At 40.8% G+C, this 17,422-nt stretch overlaps 1 protein-coding gene across 4 annotated transcripts in view; it reads right to left on the reverse strand.

Annotated features, from left to right (window-relative positions):
• znf451 (zinc finger protein 451) overlaps positions 1 to 12,716 on the reverse strand; it is a 62,981-nt gene extending 50,265 nt beyond the window's left edge. The window contains exons 1-4 of one of the 4 annotated variants that reach the window (XM_048531498.2): positions 12,461 to 12,716; positions 10,730 to 10,812; positions 7,308 to 7,388; positions 1,406 to 1,531 (exon numbers count right to left, since the gene is read on the reverse strand). In XM_048531498.2, coding sequence (XP_048387455.1) covers positions 1,406 to 1,531; positions 7,308 to 7,388; positions 10,730 to 10,798 — 276 coding nt within the window. In that variant the 5' untranslated portion in view covers positions 10,799 to 10,812; positions 12,461 to 12,716. Of the gene's footprint in view, positions 1 to 1,405; positions 1,532 to 7,307; positions 7,389 to 10,729; positions 10,813 to 11,554; positions 11,821 to 12,454 lie in introns of those variants that run through there. The other 3 variants (XM_048531499.2, XM_048531497.2, XM_059645531.1) reach the window with 3 other exon arrangements.
• Positions 12,717 to 17,422: the final 4,706 nt, after the last annotated feature.

Genomic DNA, 17,422 nt, shown 5'->3' on the forward strand with positions numbered 1-17,422 from the left:
ACTCCATCTCCATCATAAAGCAGCATTCAGGTGAGGTTTGTGTGTACACTCACTCAAAAACTAAGCGAAAGTCATTGCCTACTCTTTCTCTGAAGAGTATGAGCAGATGGATTCTCGTCATCCAGAAATCTAAAGTCCTCTTCCAACCAGTTGCCACAGCAGAACAGCTCTCCCCATTTATTTAGGAGCAGTGGCGAGAAACTGGAAAACGTGGACTATTTTCCATATCTCTGAATGTGACTGTAGGGGGCATATTTTTAAGATGACGGGAGAAAAATTCTAAAAAGACATGAGGGGTAAAAATGTTTTTACACGGATGGTGGTTTGCATGTGCAATGAACTTCCTGAGGAAGTGGTGGACACAGGCACGGTTACAACATTTAAAATGCACTTAGATAAGTACATGAATAGGAGATGTCTGGAGAGATATGGGCCAGGAGCAAACAGATGGGATTAGTTTAGTTTGGCATGGACTAGTTGGACCGAAAAGTCTGTTTCTGAGCTGCATGACTGCATGACTCTAAGACTTGGTGATCCTTTGTGTCCCAAACACTGGGGTGGGAGGAATTTACTCTCAAATTCATGGGATCTGATTAAGCACATCTGCTAGTTGATGTGTTCTGTAGGGTTTTCAACTGCAGATCCTCTTTAAACCATATTCCAAATGTTAGCACAGATTGTACATATACACGGTAGATTGTGTTAGCTGTCCGACTTTGTCTAACAAAGCTTATTTTATTTACTCAAACAGTGAAAGAATGGTGTTACGGTTCCAAATCAGGATGGCGTACAACACGAAGAACAACTTGCAGGGGGTGATGTAGCCCAGTTGCCTTTATTATGCTGAATGGTAGAGTTTGAGAGTTTGGGCAGCACTGTCAGGGGATCCTTAGCACTTTATTATTTTAAACATCCAGAATCACATCCTTCTGCTGTAAGACAGAAAAGCATTCCATGTCCGGAAGCAGTTGATAACAACTCAGTAATCTTGTCAGGAATCCTGACACGGTCGTCATTTCCTCAAACAGAGTGAACCATCTACAAAATGAATTGCAGAAACTTACCAAGGATCCTCTGACAGTGCTGCCCAAACTCTCAAACTCTACCATTCAGCATAATAAAGGCAACTGGGCTACATCACCCCCTGCAAGTTCTTCTTCGTGTTGTACGCCATCCTGATTTGGAACCGTAACACCATTCTTTCACTGTCACTGGATCAAAACCCTGTAACAGCCTCCGTCACATCAGAAATGCCTATACTGTTCACAGGGACTCACCACCTTCTTGAGGATAACTTGGAATGAACAAATGTTAGCTTTGTAGAGATACACATCCTTAATGCAAACACCAAAAACAACAGACACTAGTTCCAAAGCCTTGATGGCTGCATCTGTTAATGACTTACTTGGAAAGCTTTGCACTTCTCTTCCTTCAGCTGCTTTTCAACTTCCACATGACGTGCCAGTCGATCCAATGTTGACAGAACTCTTTCCTTTTGCCAATCAATGTGATCTTTTGGTTTCTGTTGTTTCTGAAAAAGTATATACACAAAATAGTAATTGTCAATCACGTTATTACAAATAAAATCAAAACAAAAATGTCCCAAATTGTATGCACACACTATTTCTAAATTAATTCTCAGGAACACAGATACCAGACATTTAAACAAACTGACCTTTTTGGAGATGGTATTACATTGCTCTGGAGCAGGTAGGACTTGAACCTAGGTCTTCTGGCTCAGAGGTAGAGACACTATCAATTTCCTGGCAAGTGGGTGCCTTTCTTAATCCAGCATTTTCATGGAATGACACTGAAGGAGACTATTTGCCCTACACTGTTCTGGTCATGTCTTTTTTCCATACAATATATGATGAAATTTGGTACGATAGGAGACATGAGCCTGGAGACAATTCATCCATACTCAATTTTTGGAAACACTTGGTCCATTCATCGACTCTTCTCTCCATTTCTTAAGTTATCATAAGATGTATGAGCAAAGGGCAGCAATTTGGGCCACTGAGTCTGCAGGACCATTCAATGAGATCATGACTGATTGATTGTACTCAACTCCACTTTCCTGCCTTTTCCCCATAACCCTAGATTGCCCTCATGTTAAAAATCTCTATCTCAGCAATAATAGCCCTGTGGAAAGACTTCCACAATTTAATTAGGCTGAGACAAGAAATTCTTCCTCAACTTTATCCTAACTGGACAACTCCTTACTCTGAGATAATGCACTCTGGTCTTAGTCTCTCCAACAGGGGAAAGCGGCATTTCCGCATCTACACTGTCAAGTCACTAAAAATCTTACATGCTTCAGTAAGGGCTACTCTTATTCTTTTAAATTCCAAAGAGAATAAGCACAACTTACCCAGCCTCTCAAGTCCCCATTTTTATACTCCATTGTCTTTGAAATAAAGCCCAATATTCCACTTGCTTTCCCTATTATCTGCAGTTTCCTCCATTTAAAGAATATTCAACTCTTCTATTCTTCTTGGCAAGATGCATGGTCTCTCATTTTGCCACATTATACCCCATTCGCCAAGTTCTAGCCCACTCACTTACCCTGGCTATGTCCCTTGTAGATTGTTATCCTCACCACTTGCCTTCCAACCTACTTTTGTATCATCCACAAACTTAGCCACTGTACGTTAATTTTCCTTACCCAAGTCACTAATACGTCGTAAATAATGACACAGCATTGATCCCTGCAGCACTCACTCGATGCAGATTGCCATCCTGAAAGTGGCCCCCTTATTACAACTCTGCCCTTTTTTAGTTATCCAATCCTCTACCAATTCTAATATACTATTCCTAACACCATTGGCTCTTATCTTATTTAGAAGCATTATGTGTGATACCATCTCAAACTCTTTCAGAAAATCCAAATAGATTACATCCCCCATTTTCTCTTTATCTATCCTCTTTTTTACCTTCTCAAATAATTGCAAAATAAATTTTTCAGGCATGATTTCCTCTTCATGAAAGTACACTGGCTCTGCTCAGTCACATTTTGCATTTCTAAATGCTCTGCTACTACATCCATTACAACTGACTGTAATATTTTCCCAATAATTGACATTAAGTCACCTGGCCTGTAGTTACCTGCTTTTTGTCTCCTTCCCTTCTTAAGTAAAATTGTGACATTGTAAAACAGTCCCAGAGGATTGAAAATCTGCCAATGTAAGGATTCTTAAGAAGGTTATAACTAGTGCATCCACCATTTCTGTTACCACTTCCTTTCAAATCACAGAATGCATTCGATTAAGTCCAGAGAACTTATCGGATTTCAGCCCCATTACTTTCCCCAGCATTTTTTCTGGAGTGATAGTTATTGCATTTATTTGCTCTCCTCCTTTTGCCCCTTAAATGTTGAGTAATTGTGGGATGCTACTGATGTCTTTTGCTGTGAAGACTGATGAAGTAATTATTCAACTCATTCTCAATTCACTAAGTAGCTACAGTTCACGGGCCTATAGACTACTCCCCTACTAATGTCGTGTTCTCTTTATGTATTACCTCTTCCTGGTGCAGTCATTAAGAGCTGAACAGCCTCCTTCTGCACTGTAACACTTCTGTGATATAGATTCTACATCTTCTGATCCAACATCAGGTTTTGCTATTGCACTTATTCCATCCCATACTAACTTTGGTGTTGCTTGCTATCCTTCCTTTTCAGTCTGTCCTTTGGATGTTCCTGTCCCATTCTAGGTAATACTATCCAAAGAGCTACCCTGTAAGGCTGCCATATCCTCTTGCTTGGTAAGTATACATTTCCACCTTAATTAGTTAAAAGCCCTAGTAATTTGATTCACCCAGACACTTCTCCCAGCACAGTTCAAGTGAAATCCGTCCCTTTTGTAACAATGCTGTGGCTTTGAGAGGTTACTTTGTCTTTCTTTGAAAAAAAAGAGAAAATGTTGTAAGGCAGAGGCCATGAGCAGTTTACCAGGACGACTTGAGTAAACAGCTTGGGAAGCCCTGGGTGCTTTTTTTGTTTAAAAACAGCCTGAATAGGTGTGGCCAGCTATCAGATCAGGATTTTTGGGTTTTGGTTCTTCAATAGCATCAGAAGCTACTGGGGTCTCAACAGAGTTGGAAGCTTCAGTGAATGCCTCCTGGCTGCTATTCTCCCTGAATTTTTTCTTAATGATTTTTCTTCCCGGATTGGAGAACTGCATGTGAAAATCTGTGTCTGAATTTGCCTTTTGGCCAAGAGGTATGTTTATAGGATGTGACTATATTGGAAGAGTTAATTAGTAATAGTTACTATGTCTATTATTCGGTTAAATTTTCCAACAGAGTTAAGTTGTTCTAAGTTCTTCTTTATTTTGTTTGTATTTTAACAGTGTTTAAATAAATTGTTTTCGCTTAAATTTGAGTAGTTTGACCAGCTGCATTGCATCTGGTACACAGCACTCCACATTTGCCTTTAAAATAAGAAAGGGTTAGGGTCTAGTCTACCGTCTTAAAATATTTTAAGGGGATCTGGTCTGGTCCGTAACACACTGGAACAGCTCTCTTCTACCACAGTACCGGTGCTGGTGGTGCATGACACGAAAATAAGTACTGTTGCCAAGGGGAGACATGTTCCAGATGAGGCCAGTGCACATTTAAACATAACTCCAGATATAACACAGGATGTCAGTCTTCCTAAAGAGGATAACATTTCCATATTTGTCATGGAGTCAGGACCAGGTTTATGCTGAGCTTTTCTTGCTACAAGTTGGTAAATGTTCTACCTGGATAGAGAGCAGGCTGCTGGTCAAAGGCATTATCTTCACCATTAAAAGCCACCCACACCAGATATACACAGCCAGTCTCTCATCCGAGTGCAAACCAGTCTGCTTAGCTTCCAAAACAAACAAGATCGGACATTTTCAGACTCTTGCAGTTGGATCAAGGGCTACCTAAATAGTTCATTCCCACGTTCTTTCCCTGTAGCCCTGCAACTATTTTTCTCCAAATACATAGTGAATTACTTTTGGCAACTGGTTCAGTCGTATGGAAAATTCTGAAAAAAGGAGACAAGGCTCAGCAAACGTTATTAAAGCTTCCAGAACAAGTAATAGGACAAGAAATTTTGATCCAAGTGCCCAGATGTTACACTTTGCAGGGTTAACTGGGCTTCATGAAAAGTCAATTGTGAGGCATTTTTATGAATGTGTCTGTTTAAAATAAATCCACCACAGCGGCTCTGGATCATTTAGGCAGTACCTGTGCTTTAATCATTTTGGAAATTTCAACATGGATATATTTACAGGGGCTTAGAGGAATAACCATGAAGGGGTTGAATTGGGTACCTATGCAAAGAGCTAGTAGAGACACAATGGTTCAAATGGTCTCATTCTATGATTAGTGGCACACAGCTAAGAGAGGTCAAGGAGCAATTATTTGCAAGGAACGGATGCACTTTTATCATGGAGATGTCTGAAGCTGGTAGCAACCAACTGACCACACTCACCTAAGTCCGAGCCCTGACCCTAAACCTAACCCAAGCCCCATACTTAACCCTAACCCAAGCCCTAACCACAACCCAAACCTGCAATCTACCTCTAACCCTAAACCTAACCATAACCCAAGACAGCATCTGAACCCCAACCCTAGCCATATGCCTAAACTATCCCTAACCATAGCTCCCACGCTAAAGCAACCCTAACCATAAAGCTAGCCCAAGGACTAAGCTTAATCTGAAACCTAGTGCTAACGTTAACGCTAACCGTAGCTCAAGACTTAAACGTAACCCCAACCATAACTATTGCCTCAAACCTCAGGGAAGCAATGGCTTTGTGGTATTATCAGTGGACTGTTAATCAGATAACATTCCGGGAATCTGGGTTCAAATCCTGCCACGGCAAATGACTGAATTTGAATTCAATCAAATATCTGGAATTAAGAATCTAATGGTGACCATGAATTCATTATTGATTGTTGGGAAAAACCCATCTGGTTCACGAATTCCCTTTAGGGAAGGAAACTGCCATCCTTAACTGGTCTGGCCTACATGTGACTCCAGACCCATAGCAACGTGTCTGACTCTGAACTGCCCTCTGGGCAATTAGGGATGGGTAATAAATGCTGCCCAGCCAGCAACACCCTCATGCTATTAATCAATTTCTTTTGAAAAAAACTTAGTTCTGGCCCAAGACCTCAACTTAACTCTAACCCTAAGCCTAGCCTTTACCCTAAACCTAACCAGAGCCATAACCCAAAGCCTAAGCATAATGCTAATCCCAAACCCAGCTCAAACCTTAACCTAAAGAGTGAGCCCAACCCCAACCCAAACTCTGACCTGAACAGTGACCCCAGCCCCAGCTCAAACCCTAACCAGAACAGTGATTCCAGCTCCAACTCTAAGCCTAACCTTAATTTTAACCCTAGCCCTAAAGCTAACCTCAACTCTAGGCCGAGCCCTAACAGTAAACATACCCGTCAACTAGGTCCTAGCCCTTACCCTAAAGCTCAAGCTTGAAAATTAACCCTAACCAATTCACAACTCTAGCCTAAGGTCTTCTCCAGATCAAGGCCTAAACTTAACACTAAGTCTAGCTCTAACATCAACCCTAACACAAGCCCAGCCCAAATCCTAACGCTATCCGAAAGCCTAACAATAGCCCAAGGCCTCACAGTATCTGTAACCCTATGAGTAAGCCTAAACCTATCCCCAGCCCCAGCCCTAACCCAACCATAACCCTAAACTGAATCCCAGCTCTAACACTAACCCTAACCCTCTCCGAAGACCTAACCGTACCATTATTTTAACTTTTTGTCCCTGGCCCTGGCCCAAGCCCTAATCGTGACCCTGGTCAAGGAATTCCAACAAAATGGTCACGATACTATAACCTGCCATGACTTCTTTTATAGTCTTCATATAGAAACAAGGACTAAGTTTAATTCTTTCCCTGCAACATACTATATAAAAACTCTTTGGTACCACATTACCAGCTTATTAAAAAAGTAACCAGGTGTTTCAGTGAACACAAGAACGAAGATTAATTTATGTTAAATTTACAGCATTGAGACAGACACAATTCATCTTTAATGGCATTTTCACTCCACACAATGTTTCTTCCACCTGACGACATCTCATGCTATCAACATTTCCTTCTGTTCCTTTCTCTCATGTGTGCAAATCCAGAACTGGTCTCAATCATTCCTTGTAGCGGATCCATATATTTTCTGGTTCAAAGATGTTTCTCCTGAATTCCTTGTTGGATTCATTTTTAACTAACATTCTCTAGTTTTATTTGCTGTATTCCTGTCCCTCTCAAACACCTTTATAACTATTAGTACAATCAAGTACTCACCCTGTTCTGTGCACTGTTTCCTTCACTGTCTTCATCACTCAATAGATCGATACATTCCAACACTGGCCTTAATGGCTGCTCCTTTAATCACAAAAGAAAGGAAGAGTAATTATCCCAGGCACTAATTTCAAAACAAATTTCTTGCACTGATAATCATGGTTTCTGCACGAAACTTGTTTCCAGGCACTGCCCTATGAAACCAAACTTTCCATCAACCAAATTGTAAAACAAAGGTGTACAGAGAGATAGTGAAAAATAAAACCCAGTTTTCTGCGGTCATGGAAATATCAATGATGTTTGTATATTCTTGATTGACAGGGGAGAAATAGATAATAGGGGAAGAGAGTAAAGTGGAGTGGAGGCCACAATCCTATTAGGAATTGGAGCAGGTCTATGGGGCTGAATGGCCTCCTGAGGCACCAATTCTCATGTCTCAAGGCTCAATGCTCCCTACTAGGCTATTTCAGTAATATCGGTGATGGAGAGCAGCTGGGATCTTTATCCTCTCCGCACCATCAACTCTCCCAAGTAGAAAAGAGACAAAATTTTAAATAGTTTCATTTGGAGTAAATTGGCTTGTTAATGATCTTCATTGTACACTAAGTATACCATGGGATCAGTAAACAGTTGATCATCAGTTGAGAAACTCATATTCCCTCAGCCAACAGTGGAGCACTTATCTAGAGGAACAGAATGGTCATGGCAACACAAAGACAAAGACTTCTTTTTTAAATTGATAATGAAAGATAGACATTGGTAATAAATGTGATAGAAGAAACAGATGGTGGGCAAAGACACAGATACAAACATTACTACATGTATCAACACATATTAATGCTGTTAAAAAAGTGCAACGAACACTCAGGTTAATTTTGAGAGATTGAATTGGAAAATGGAGATGTTATACTGCACATGAAAAACATTAAACAATTTTCTTTAACAGTGTCTTTAACATTTAAAACAAGCCAAAGATGTTTCGTAGTATTATCAGTAAAAATCTGACACCATGTCATATATTAGAACGGGGACGTATGTATTAAGGAGTGACAAAAAGGAGGAAAACAAGGTAAATAGGATCCAGGATTTTTAATCAGCTGAAGTTACAGTCGAAGAAAACAAAATCTGTGGCCAAGGAGTAAGACAGCATTCAAACTCTTAACAGTTAAACTTGAAGCATCAGTGCATGAGGCCAAGTTAGAATGGCTTCTTTGTTTGGCATTTCAGGGCAATCTCCCCAGATGACAGCACAATGCCATTTTTGGCAGGTGATAACCAAGCTCAACACTTTCTCACGAGGATGTCAAGTGCAGGAGAAAACGGCATAAGCGAAGCAGACTGATTAGGAAAGACTACCCAACGGCATGATTTATTATATGTATGTTCAACGCTCATCCATGACATATCCTCAAAGCAGGAAAGTGGGACTGCTTTAGTTTGGGATTATGTTCAGCATGGACTAGTTGGACCAAAGCATCTGTTTCTGTGCTGTATGACTCTATAACATTATTAATTTTCTCTGAGTTTCAGGCATCCAAAAGGTGTGGCTTCAAGATGAAAGCTAGATTAAAACTGTGGATGAACTGGTGTCTTCCTGGAGACCCAACACTTCAAGTCGTTTTGAAATGGTTGAGTTGTAAGTTAGTACTCTGGTTATGCACTCCTGTCAACTGAACATGATTCCAATCTTTTCAAAGGTAATATCTGCTGGCTTAACAAATCAGCAATGCACAGAATCCAAAGTGAAAATATACCCAACAGTTCTGATTTGCTGACATACGTAGGTGATGGCTATTCAACCTGCCTCATGTGAAACCAAAGCTTCTATAATCATTCTTCTGGAATCCGTCAACAGACTCCAGGTTTTGAGGGCAACAGGAATTTCAAAGAATATCCATCAACTAAGTGACTGGTGGTCAATAGGACAGGGAGAAGAAACAAAATTAAGTGTAACAGAGACAGTAGGAACTGCAGATGTTGGAGGATCTGAGATAACAAGGTTTAGAGCTGGGTGAACACAGCAGGTCTGATGCTGCTTGGCCTGCTGTGTTCACCCAGCTCTCCAGCTTGTTATCAAGTGCAACGACCCATTTAGAAAAAATATTCAATACAATTAATAGAAATCAAAACAAAAAACAAGTGAATGGGACACTCACTAGATCAAGTAGCTTCTCTGCAGTGTATTAACTCAAAGTTTACAATTATGCAGCTTTTTTTTTAAAGTGTTTCTCTGGTTGGTTGATGCTCTGAGAAAAATTACTCTTTGTATTGAGAACCCCAATTTAACTAAGAAAATATCCAACAACATGCTCTGAAAACCCTGTTCAAATTTTGATATTCCACAATATTCTAAAATACATCAATAACATTCTATAAAAACTTTAATTAGTCTCATCATTCAATGTTAGTGGATCAATTACACAAAAATTCCAGGGTCTGCATCCACATCTTCACAAAGATAGACTAATTATTCTTTTAACCATACCCTGTATGCCAAGTTTCACTGAAATCAAACCATAATCTCAGAGAAATTGGTTATCAACAAACTGGCAAGAAAAAATATTATGTTGTCCTTCAATCGCATAAATTACAAAAATGCAACAAAAAGATCAGCCATCTCTGCAGGAAGAGAGAAGTTTTTATGCATTATTGTCAAAATGACAAGGTATAGGCTGCTGATCAAATTGGACATGAAGTACCGTGTCCAATTCTGGTCATTAACATACAGTGAGATGTTCTACTCCCAGAAGGTAGTTTAGAGAAGACAAGGAGAATGACATCTAGCTCCAGTAGGAGACAGAAAGGACCGCAGGTGGAAGTCAGTGTCCATATAATGTGGAGCTGGAGGAGCACAGCAGGTCAGAGAGCATCTGAGGAGCAGGAAGGTCTAAGATTTGGGTCTGGGCCTGATGAAGGGTCCAAACCCAAAACATCAACTTTCCTGCTCCTCAGATGCTGTCTGACCTGCTGTGCTCCTGCAGCTCCAAATCTCTAACACCACACTCATTTCTGCCAGCCTAAGAGTCCTAGTGCCTCAATCTATGTAAGTATAACCTTACACATGTCAGAGATTCCTTTGGTTTGTTTGGATAAAATCAAACTCAAATGTTTGTTTGTTTACCTGATATGATATTGCACAGAACTGAAATGCATTTGCAACAATGTATATATACAAAGAGATTGTTTTATGAAAAGCATACTTTTGAAATTAAAAAAAACAGTTGCACTGCACCATCCCAGCCCTTCAGCCTGTGCCGCTCCCCAAAGGGTATTGTATCATACAGGGGAAGAGCTGCATTAAGTCCTTCATGAATTTGAAAGTTCTCCTTAAGAATGTCATGAGGCTAACAGACCAGAGGGAAAAAGTTACAACTTTGTGGAATAACATATAATTTTGAAGTACAGTGCAATATCAGAATACATACGCTCACAAATATCACTTCATCTTCACTTTCACGTTTTTCTGCTGGTAACAACCCATCACTAGACGACATGATAGAAAACAGATCTGCATGGGAAAAGACCACAAAAAAAAATTTGGCTAGTTGTTATCAAACACTGAGAAACAAATCAAAGAGTTATTTCGCAGGTTTGTCAAAAATTCTGTCTTCTATTTCTCGGCCAGCATTTCTAAAGCAAGCTTAAAAAGAGATGTTGACACTTGAAAATTGCTTCACAGAGATGGCAAATTTGAATGTTTGCCGAACTGTTCCTTGAAGCAACCTTTTGAAAAACTTATTCCATGAGATGTGGGGGTCACTGGCAAGACAAGTGTTTGCTGTACATTCCTAATTGAGACAATGATGCTCAGCAGTCTAGCTGAACCATTGTAGTCCATTTGTTATGACTTTTCTGGATTGGTTGGTCCAATGTACAGTTGCCAAGCCACTTCAGAGGGCAGTTAAGAGTCAAGTACATTGTTGTGCATCTGGAATTACTTGTGTGTCAGGCCAGTTTAATATACCAAATTCCCTTACCTGAAAGGCATTAGTGAGCCAGATGAATTATTACAACAACTGGTCATCAATATTGAGACTAGCTTTAAATTCTACTATTAATTAACTAAATTTCTTAATCAAAATTAGTATATCCGACTAGCTGCCATGGTGGGACTTGAACCAGTGTCCTGAAAGCATTAGCCAAAGCCTTTGACTAATCCATCACCATCCCTACTTCATGTTCATGCACTATTCTCGGGAGCTGTGAAAAATCATCTCAGGTAACTCAATTACTTCCCATGCGTTCCTTACCTCCTTCAGCTTTCTCTCTCTCAAACAGACCACAGGCTTGATCCTTTGCCAGAACATTCATGGGAAAACAAGATTATTCAGAGATAATGGGAACTGCAGATGCTGGAGATTCCAAGATAATAAAATGTGAGGCTGGATGAACACAGCAGGCCAAGCAGCATCTCAGGAGCACAAGATTATTCAGCCTGCTTTACATTTCAATAACACTATACATGCTGACCTGCATTTTAACGCCAATGTCTACTCACCTGATTCTGCAACTCTAATACTTTAAACAATAAAGAAAACTACCTTGGTTTAGAAATCTTTCATTGTCTACCCCTCACATCAATAGCTTTCTTTGGCAGGGAACTCCAAATTTCCATCGCCTCTGTGAGAACTGCTTCTCAGCAATACCTCTGAATGGCCCACTAAACTCCTTTAATCATTTTAAATATTTTAAAATTGATGATAAAATATTTTAAAATTGATGATAAAATTTTTATAGTATTAGCAAAATTTCCGATTTTTCTTTGAACATTTATTCATCAGTCATTTTGCTTTCTACGCTTCAAGAAATACAAGCCAGTGCAATCAGTCTCCAATGTTTAACACCCCAAGTTCTTTTACAAGGCCCTTGGGTATGAACAGATCAAGGTACAACCACCATTGATGAGGTGCTGAATGTGAGGGATGCACAGGAGGTACTACAGTTGGAGGAAGCAAAGCTTTCGGAAAACTTGGAACAAATTACAGAAACTCAAATGAGTCATTATTTACAAATAAGTTGTCTGATAAAAGTGCCTTATAATGGTAAAGCTATCACCTGCATTTTTAAGTCAAAATACTGAACCTCCCCGCCCCCTGCACCTGGTCTTCTTGCAATCCAGCATTCCTTTCCCAGTTCAGCTTTACACTTACACCAACCTCCAGCACAGCGCCAACTTCCTCCTTCACCAGCCCCCACAGCACACTCCGGGACTCAGTGCCTTGCTTCAGCTGCCCGAATGTCCACTCTTCTCTGCATTGTATTTAGACCACAGTTTACACAGTGGTTAACGAATGAATGAGAAAGACCAATGGGCAGAATGGGGAAAAAAAGGAGCTCAGACGTGATCACAACTAGCCTGTGCTCGCCAGCCCACTCCTCACATTGATGTTAACGCGCCAGACCGCTCGAAGTGCTAATTCCACACTGCGCTTGCGCCGTTGTCGTCTTCGAACAAAGCGTGGTCACTTCCCCTGCGCCGCCGTCCCTTACGCACTAAACATGATCACTACGCCTTGTGCTGCCATCAGCCCGCACAGAGTTACCGAGCCTGCGCCGCCGAATCTCACAACCTAAACATAGTCACTACGCATGCTCTGTCGTCTCCACCGCACACAGTCACTGAGCCTGCGCCATCGTCTCCCCTGAACTTGGTCACTGCGCCTGCGCTACCTTGTTCAACGGCATCTGGTCACTACGCATGCGCTTCCGTATGCTGCCCCTTTCCTGCGCCTGCGGCTGCAGTGCCGCCGTGCCCTGCGAAATTACTTAACTCCTTGCTCACTGCGCCTGCGCTACCATCTAACCCTGTGTTGCTGTTCCCCCTTCCCCCGGTCACTGCGCCTGCGCTACTCTCTCCCGTGCTGCCGCACAGCGTCAGCCCGCACTGCTTTCCCACCCCTTGCTCACTGTGCGTGCGCTGTTATCTCCACTGTAAACAGAGGGGATGTCTGACTCACAATGTCTACGTCAGGTGTGTCCGCATCAATGCTAACCAGGGGTGGTGCAGTTAGATATTTCACATATAAAAAGAAATTAGCTCCCTTGCTATTAGAAATTTATGAAAGAACGTGGGGGGAAAAAGATCTGAAGAAGGATCTAGGCCCGAAACGTCAGCTTTCCCGCTCCTCTGATGCAGCTTGGCCTGTTGTGTTCATCCACTCCACACCTTATTATCTCAGATTCAACAGCATCTGCAGTTCCAATTATCTGTTGCATGTCAGTCTAGTTTAATTAATGAATTAATTTACTGAGGTATTTCAATTTACTTTCATAAGGAGAAGAGTATGATATCTAAAGTATTTATTGTAAATGTTAGCCAAGGTTTGGTGGGTTGCAAAAACAGAAGTTGCTGGAAAAGCTCAACAGGTCTGGCACCATCTGTGATGAAAACAATCAGAGTTAATGTTTTGGGTCTGGTGACCCTTCCTCAGAACTTCCTCAGGGTTGCAGCCTGGTTTCTGAAGGAGGTACCTTCATTCCCCATTTCAGACTATTACATTTTGCTTGATTCACCTGGCACAGTTGTGAGGGCATGCCATATTGTCACAAACACTGACAGCATGATGGTGGACCTTTCTGATTTGTGGCATCTGTGCATCGAATGAAATAAGACATTGGGACAACTCACCATACTTTTAAATACTGCTGTGGGATATTTTATGACCCCTGAAAGGGCAGACAACATTTCCGACAATGCAGCATAGTCTTTGAGTGAAATTTTGCTTTGCTTCCATCTTTATATGGTTAGAAATGTTTAAAGATGTTCCTAAGATACTTTGGAATTTCCCAAAGAAAGAATCAAAGGGCACCATTTAAATGCGTGTTCTTTCTTTTGCAAACCACCAAACATGAGCAAAGATTGCAGAGTGTAAACATGGGCAAGGGCTTTGTGCATTTTTCAGGTGATTAATTTTCCTGGTCAGAGACACATTGATACAGACTCATTTAACACAAACACTGTACCATAGAAACACAGATGCAGAGTAGATTTGTCAGAATGCTCCCAGTGTTGAGGAACTTCATCACTGAGGCTAGAGAATGAGCATTGAAGGATAAATGATAAATAGGGGATGCTCAGTATTAAGGGAGGTTTGAAAGAGTTGATGAGGAGAAACTGCTTCCGCTAATAGAGTCAGGGACAGACAGTGAAGATTCATGATAACTGGTAAAATAACGAGAATGAGAGATGAGAATTACTTTTATGTAGTGAATCAGCAGGATCTGGAATGCAGGGCATGGAAGTGTTGTAGATTTGATAAATTTCTAAAAATGAAATGGCCATGACATGGAAAAGTAAAAAAGTGCTGCGTTTGTATGAAAGAACAAGATTTGCAGGCACAAGTAGCTATATGAAATTATAACACAGTGACAGTGACAAAGACCTGACCTCCTTTGCTGGCTCCTTTGTAGGAGTGGGAGAAAAACTCATCTCCCTTAATTTTTGTGGAGTTTGGCCCCTTCTGCTGAATATAGTTCATGGTATCTCTGAGAATATGTGAACCATTAGGGATCCTCAGCCTGAAGTCGGGGAAACAAAAAGTGACAGCCACCAGCCGTTGGAATTCTTTCACTAACAGGCTTTGGAAAACAAAAAGAAATCTGTTTCCTTATTTTCAATACTTAGTTGCTATTTAGAGAATTTTTGTTCTCTTTGGGAAAGATGCCATTATACATTCAAAACTGAAGAAAACACTTATTGGAAAATATAAGTGTTTGGATCTAAAGTGGTTTAACTGTTCACACCCTTTAAATTTGAGAAAAAGAAGCAGTCTGTGGCTTTCCCTCAGAATACAGTTTTAAGGAAGATGCAGAAACAAGCCTTTGAAGATGGCAAGCCACGTCATGAAGGCTATTTTAAAAATTCCATAGGAGATATTTGACTTCAGAAAGGAGAGGCATAGAGTACAAGAGCAAGGAAGTTAGCGAAATCTTCAGAAAATATTGGTTAGGCCTCATCTGCAGTATAGTTTCCAATTCTGATATCTAAACTTCATAGAGAATGTTCAGAAGGTGCAGAAGTGATTTACTAGAATGGTCGCCTTCTACTCTTCTAGCATCTGATGACAACAGCTCGTCTTCTGCCATTTCCACTACGTCCAGTATTACGTCGGCAACAACCTTGCTCTCCACTTTCAGAATTCTAATGGATTTGTTCCCTTGGTGAGGTCCTTGTTTAATCCTTTGCCATCTTCACGTCTCCTCCGTTTCCAAAAGCATAAAACATTTTCTAATCAACCTGTTCAGAGATATTATTTACACATCACTGGAGCAGGTGAGGCTTAAACCCAGGTCTCGTAGCTGAGAGATAGGGACACTATCACTGCTTCACAAGAACCTTTATCCTACAGCATAGTTTCACGCAAGTGCAGCGCATGTAACACCCATCCTCAGAACTCCTCCATTATCAACAGGAAAAGCCCCGAACCACACCCCCCCGCCCCTCCCTCAGAAGGGAAACGGTCATTTACTTTCACTTCTTTCAATTTAGCTACTTGCATTCATTGCAAATCTGTAGATCTCTTCTAGTCTAAATTGCACACTGAATGATCTCTTTGCAGGACACCTCTATTTAGCTCACACACATGGCCTTTCAGTCATGAATTTCAATTCTTCAACTGTCTCTCCGTCTCACCTCATTTCTTGCTTGTTTGAACAAAGACTATAATGAAATCAGGAGCTGTATGCTCCTGGCAGAATCCAAATAGAGCATTGGTGAATAGATTGTTGGTGAGTAAATGGCAACTGATGACACTGTTGAAGACACCTTCTTTTGCTCATGATTGAGAGTGGACTGGTGACAATAATTACCTGGATTGCATTTGTTAGCAGTTTTTGCTCACAGCTGGGTAGTTTTCCACTTTGATGTTTGGATGGCTGTTACTGCACTAGAAGAAGTTCACAGAATCACAGCCACAGAAATATGACAGTGCAGAAGGAGGCCATTTGACCCATTGTAATCTCTGTACATGTTAATTTAGTGCTTTTCTCCTGTCTTATTCCTATAACCCTGCATGTTGTTTCTTTTTTTAAAATCAAACGCTCTCTTGAATACTTAATTGAGCCTGCCTCCATCACGCCTGCAGGCTGTGCATTCCAGACCCTAACTATTCGCCATATGAAAATGTTTTTTCTCACCTCACATTCTTCCTTTGCAAAGCACTTTGAAACTGTGCCCACTGGTTCTTGAATCATTTATGAGTGAGAAAGGTTTCTGCCTACCTATCAGTGCAAACCCTTCATGATTTTGAAAACTTCCATCAAATCTCCACTTTGCCTTCTACTCTCCAAGGAGAACAGTCCCAACTTCTCCAACCTATCCTCGTAACCAAAGTGAAAACCAAAAATGGTGGAGATCATAGCAGGTCAGGCAGCATCCAAGGAGACAAGGCATAACTGAAGTGTCTCATCCTTGGAGGCATTCCTGTAAACATTTTTTCACACACTGTCTAAAGTGGCTCCTAGAACTATACACTAGTGCACTCCCAGTTCAGATCTAGCCAGTGTGTATATTTAAAGTTCATCATAACCTCCCTGCTTTTGTACTCTATGCCCCTATTTTTGAAGTCAAGAATATTGCATTCTTTCTTAAAAGTCCTCCACAGCCATCCTGCCACCTTTAATGATTTATAAACACATACAGGCAGGTCTGTCTGTTCCTGCACAACTTTTAGAATAGCACCGTTTATGTTACACTGTTTCTCATTTTCTTTGGAGCAAAGTGCATCACATCACATTTCTCTGTTGAAGTTGGTGACACCTCTTCTCGAGTACTGTGTGCAATTCTGGTTGCCCTATTTTAGGAAAGATATTATTAAACTGGAGAGGGTTCAAAAAAGATTTACCAGGATGTTGCCAGGAATGGATGGTTTGAGTTTTAAGAATAGACTAGAAATACTAGGATCATTTTCATTGCAGTGTAGGAGTTTGAAGAGTGACCTTAATAAGGTTTATGAAATCATGATGGGCATAGATGATGTGAATGACTGTGAGTCCTTTCCCTAAAGTTCAAAACTATGGGGCATATTTTTAAGATGAGAGGAGGAAGATTTAAAAAGGACCTGAGGGCAAATGTTTTGCACAGAGAGTGGTTCATGTGTGGAATGAACCGCCAGACAAAG

This window comes from Stegostoma tigrinum, chromosome 4 (assembly GCF_030684315.1).
Source record: "Stegostoma tigrinum isolate sSteTig4 chromosome 4, sSteTig4.hap1, whole genome shotgun sequence".
Lineage (NCBI taxonomy): Eukaryota > Metazoa > Chordata > Chondrichthyes > Orectolobiformes > Stegostomatidae > Stegostoma > Stegostoma tigrinum.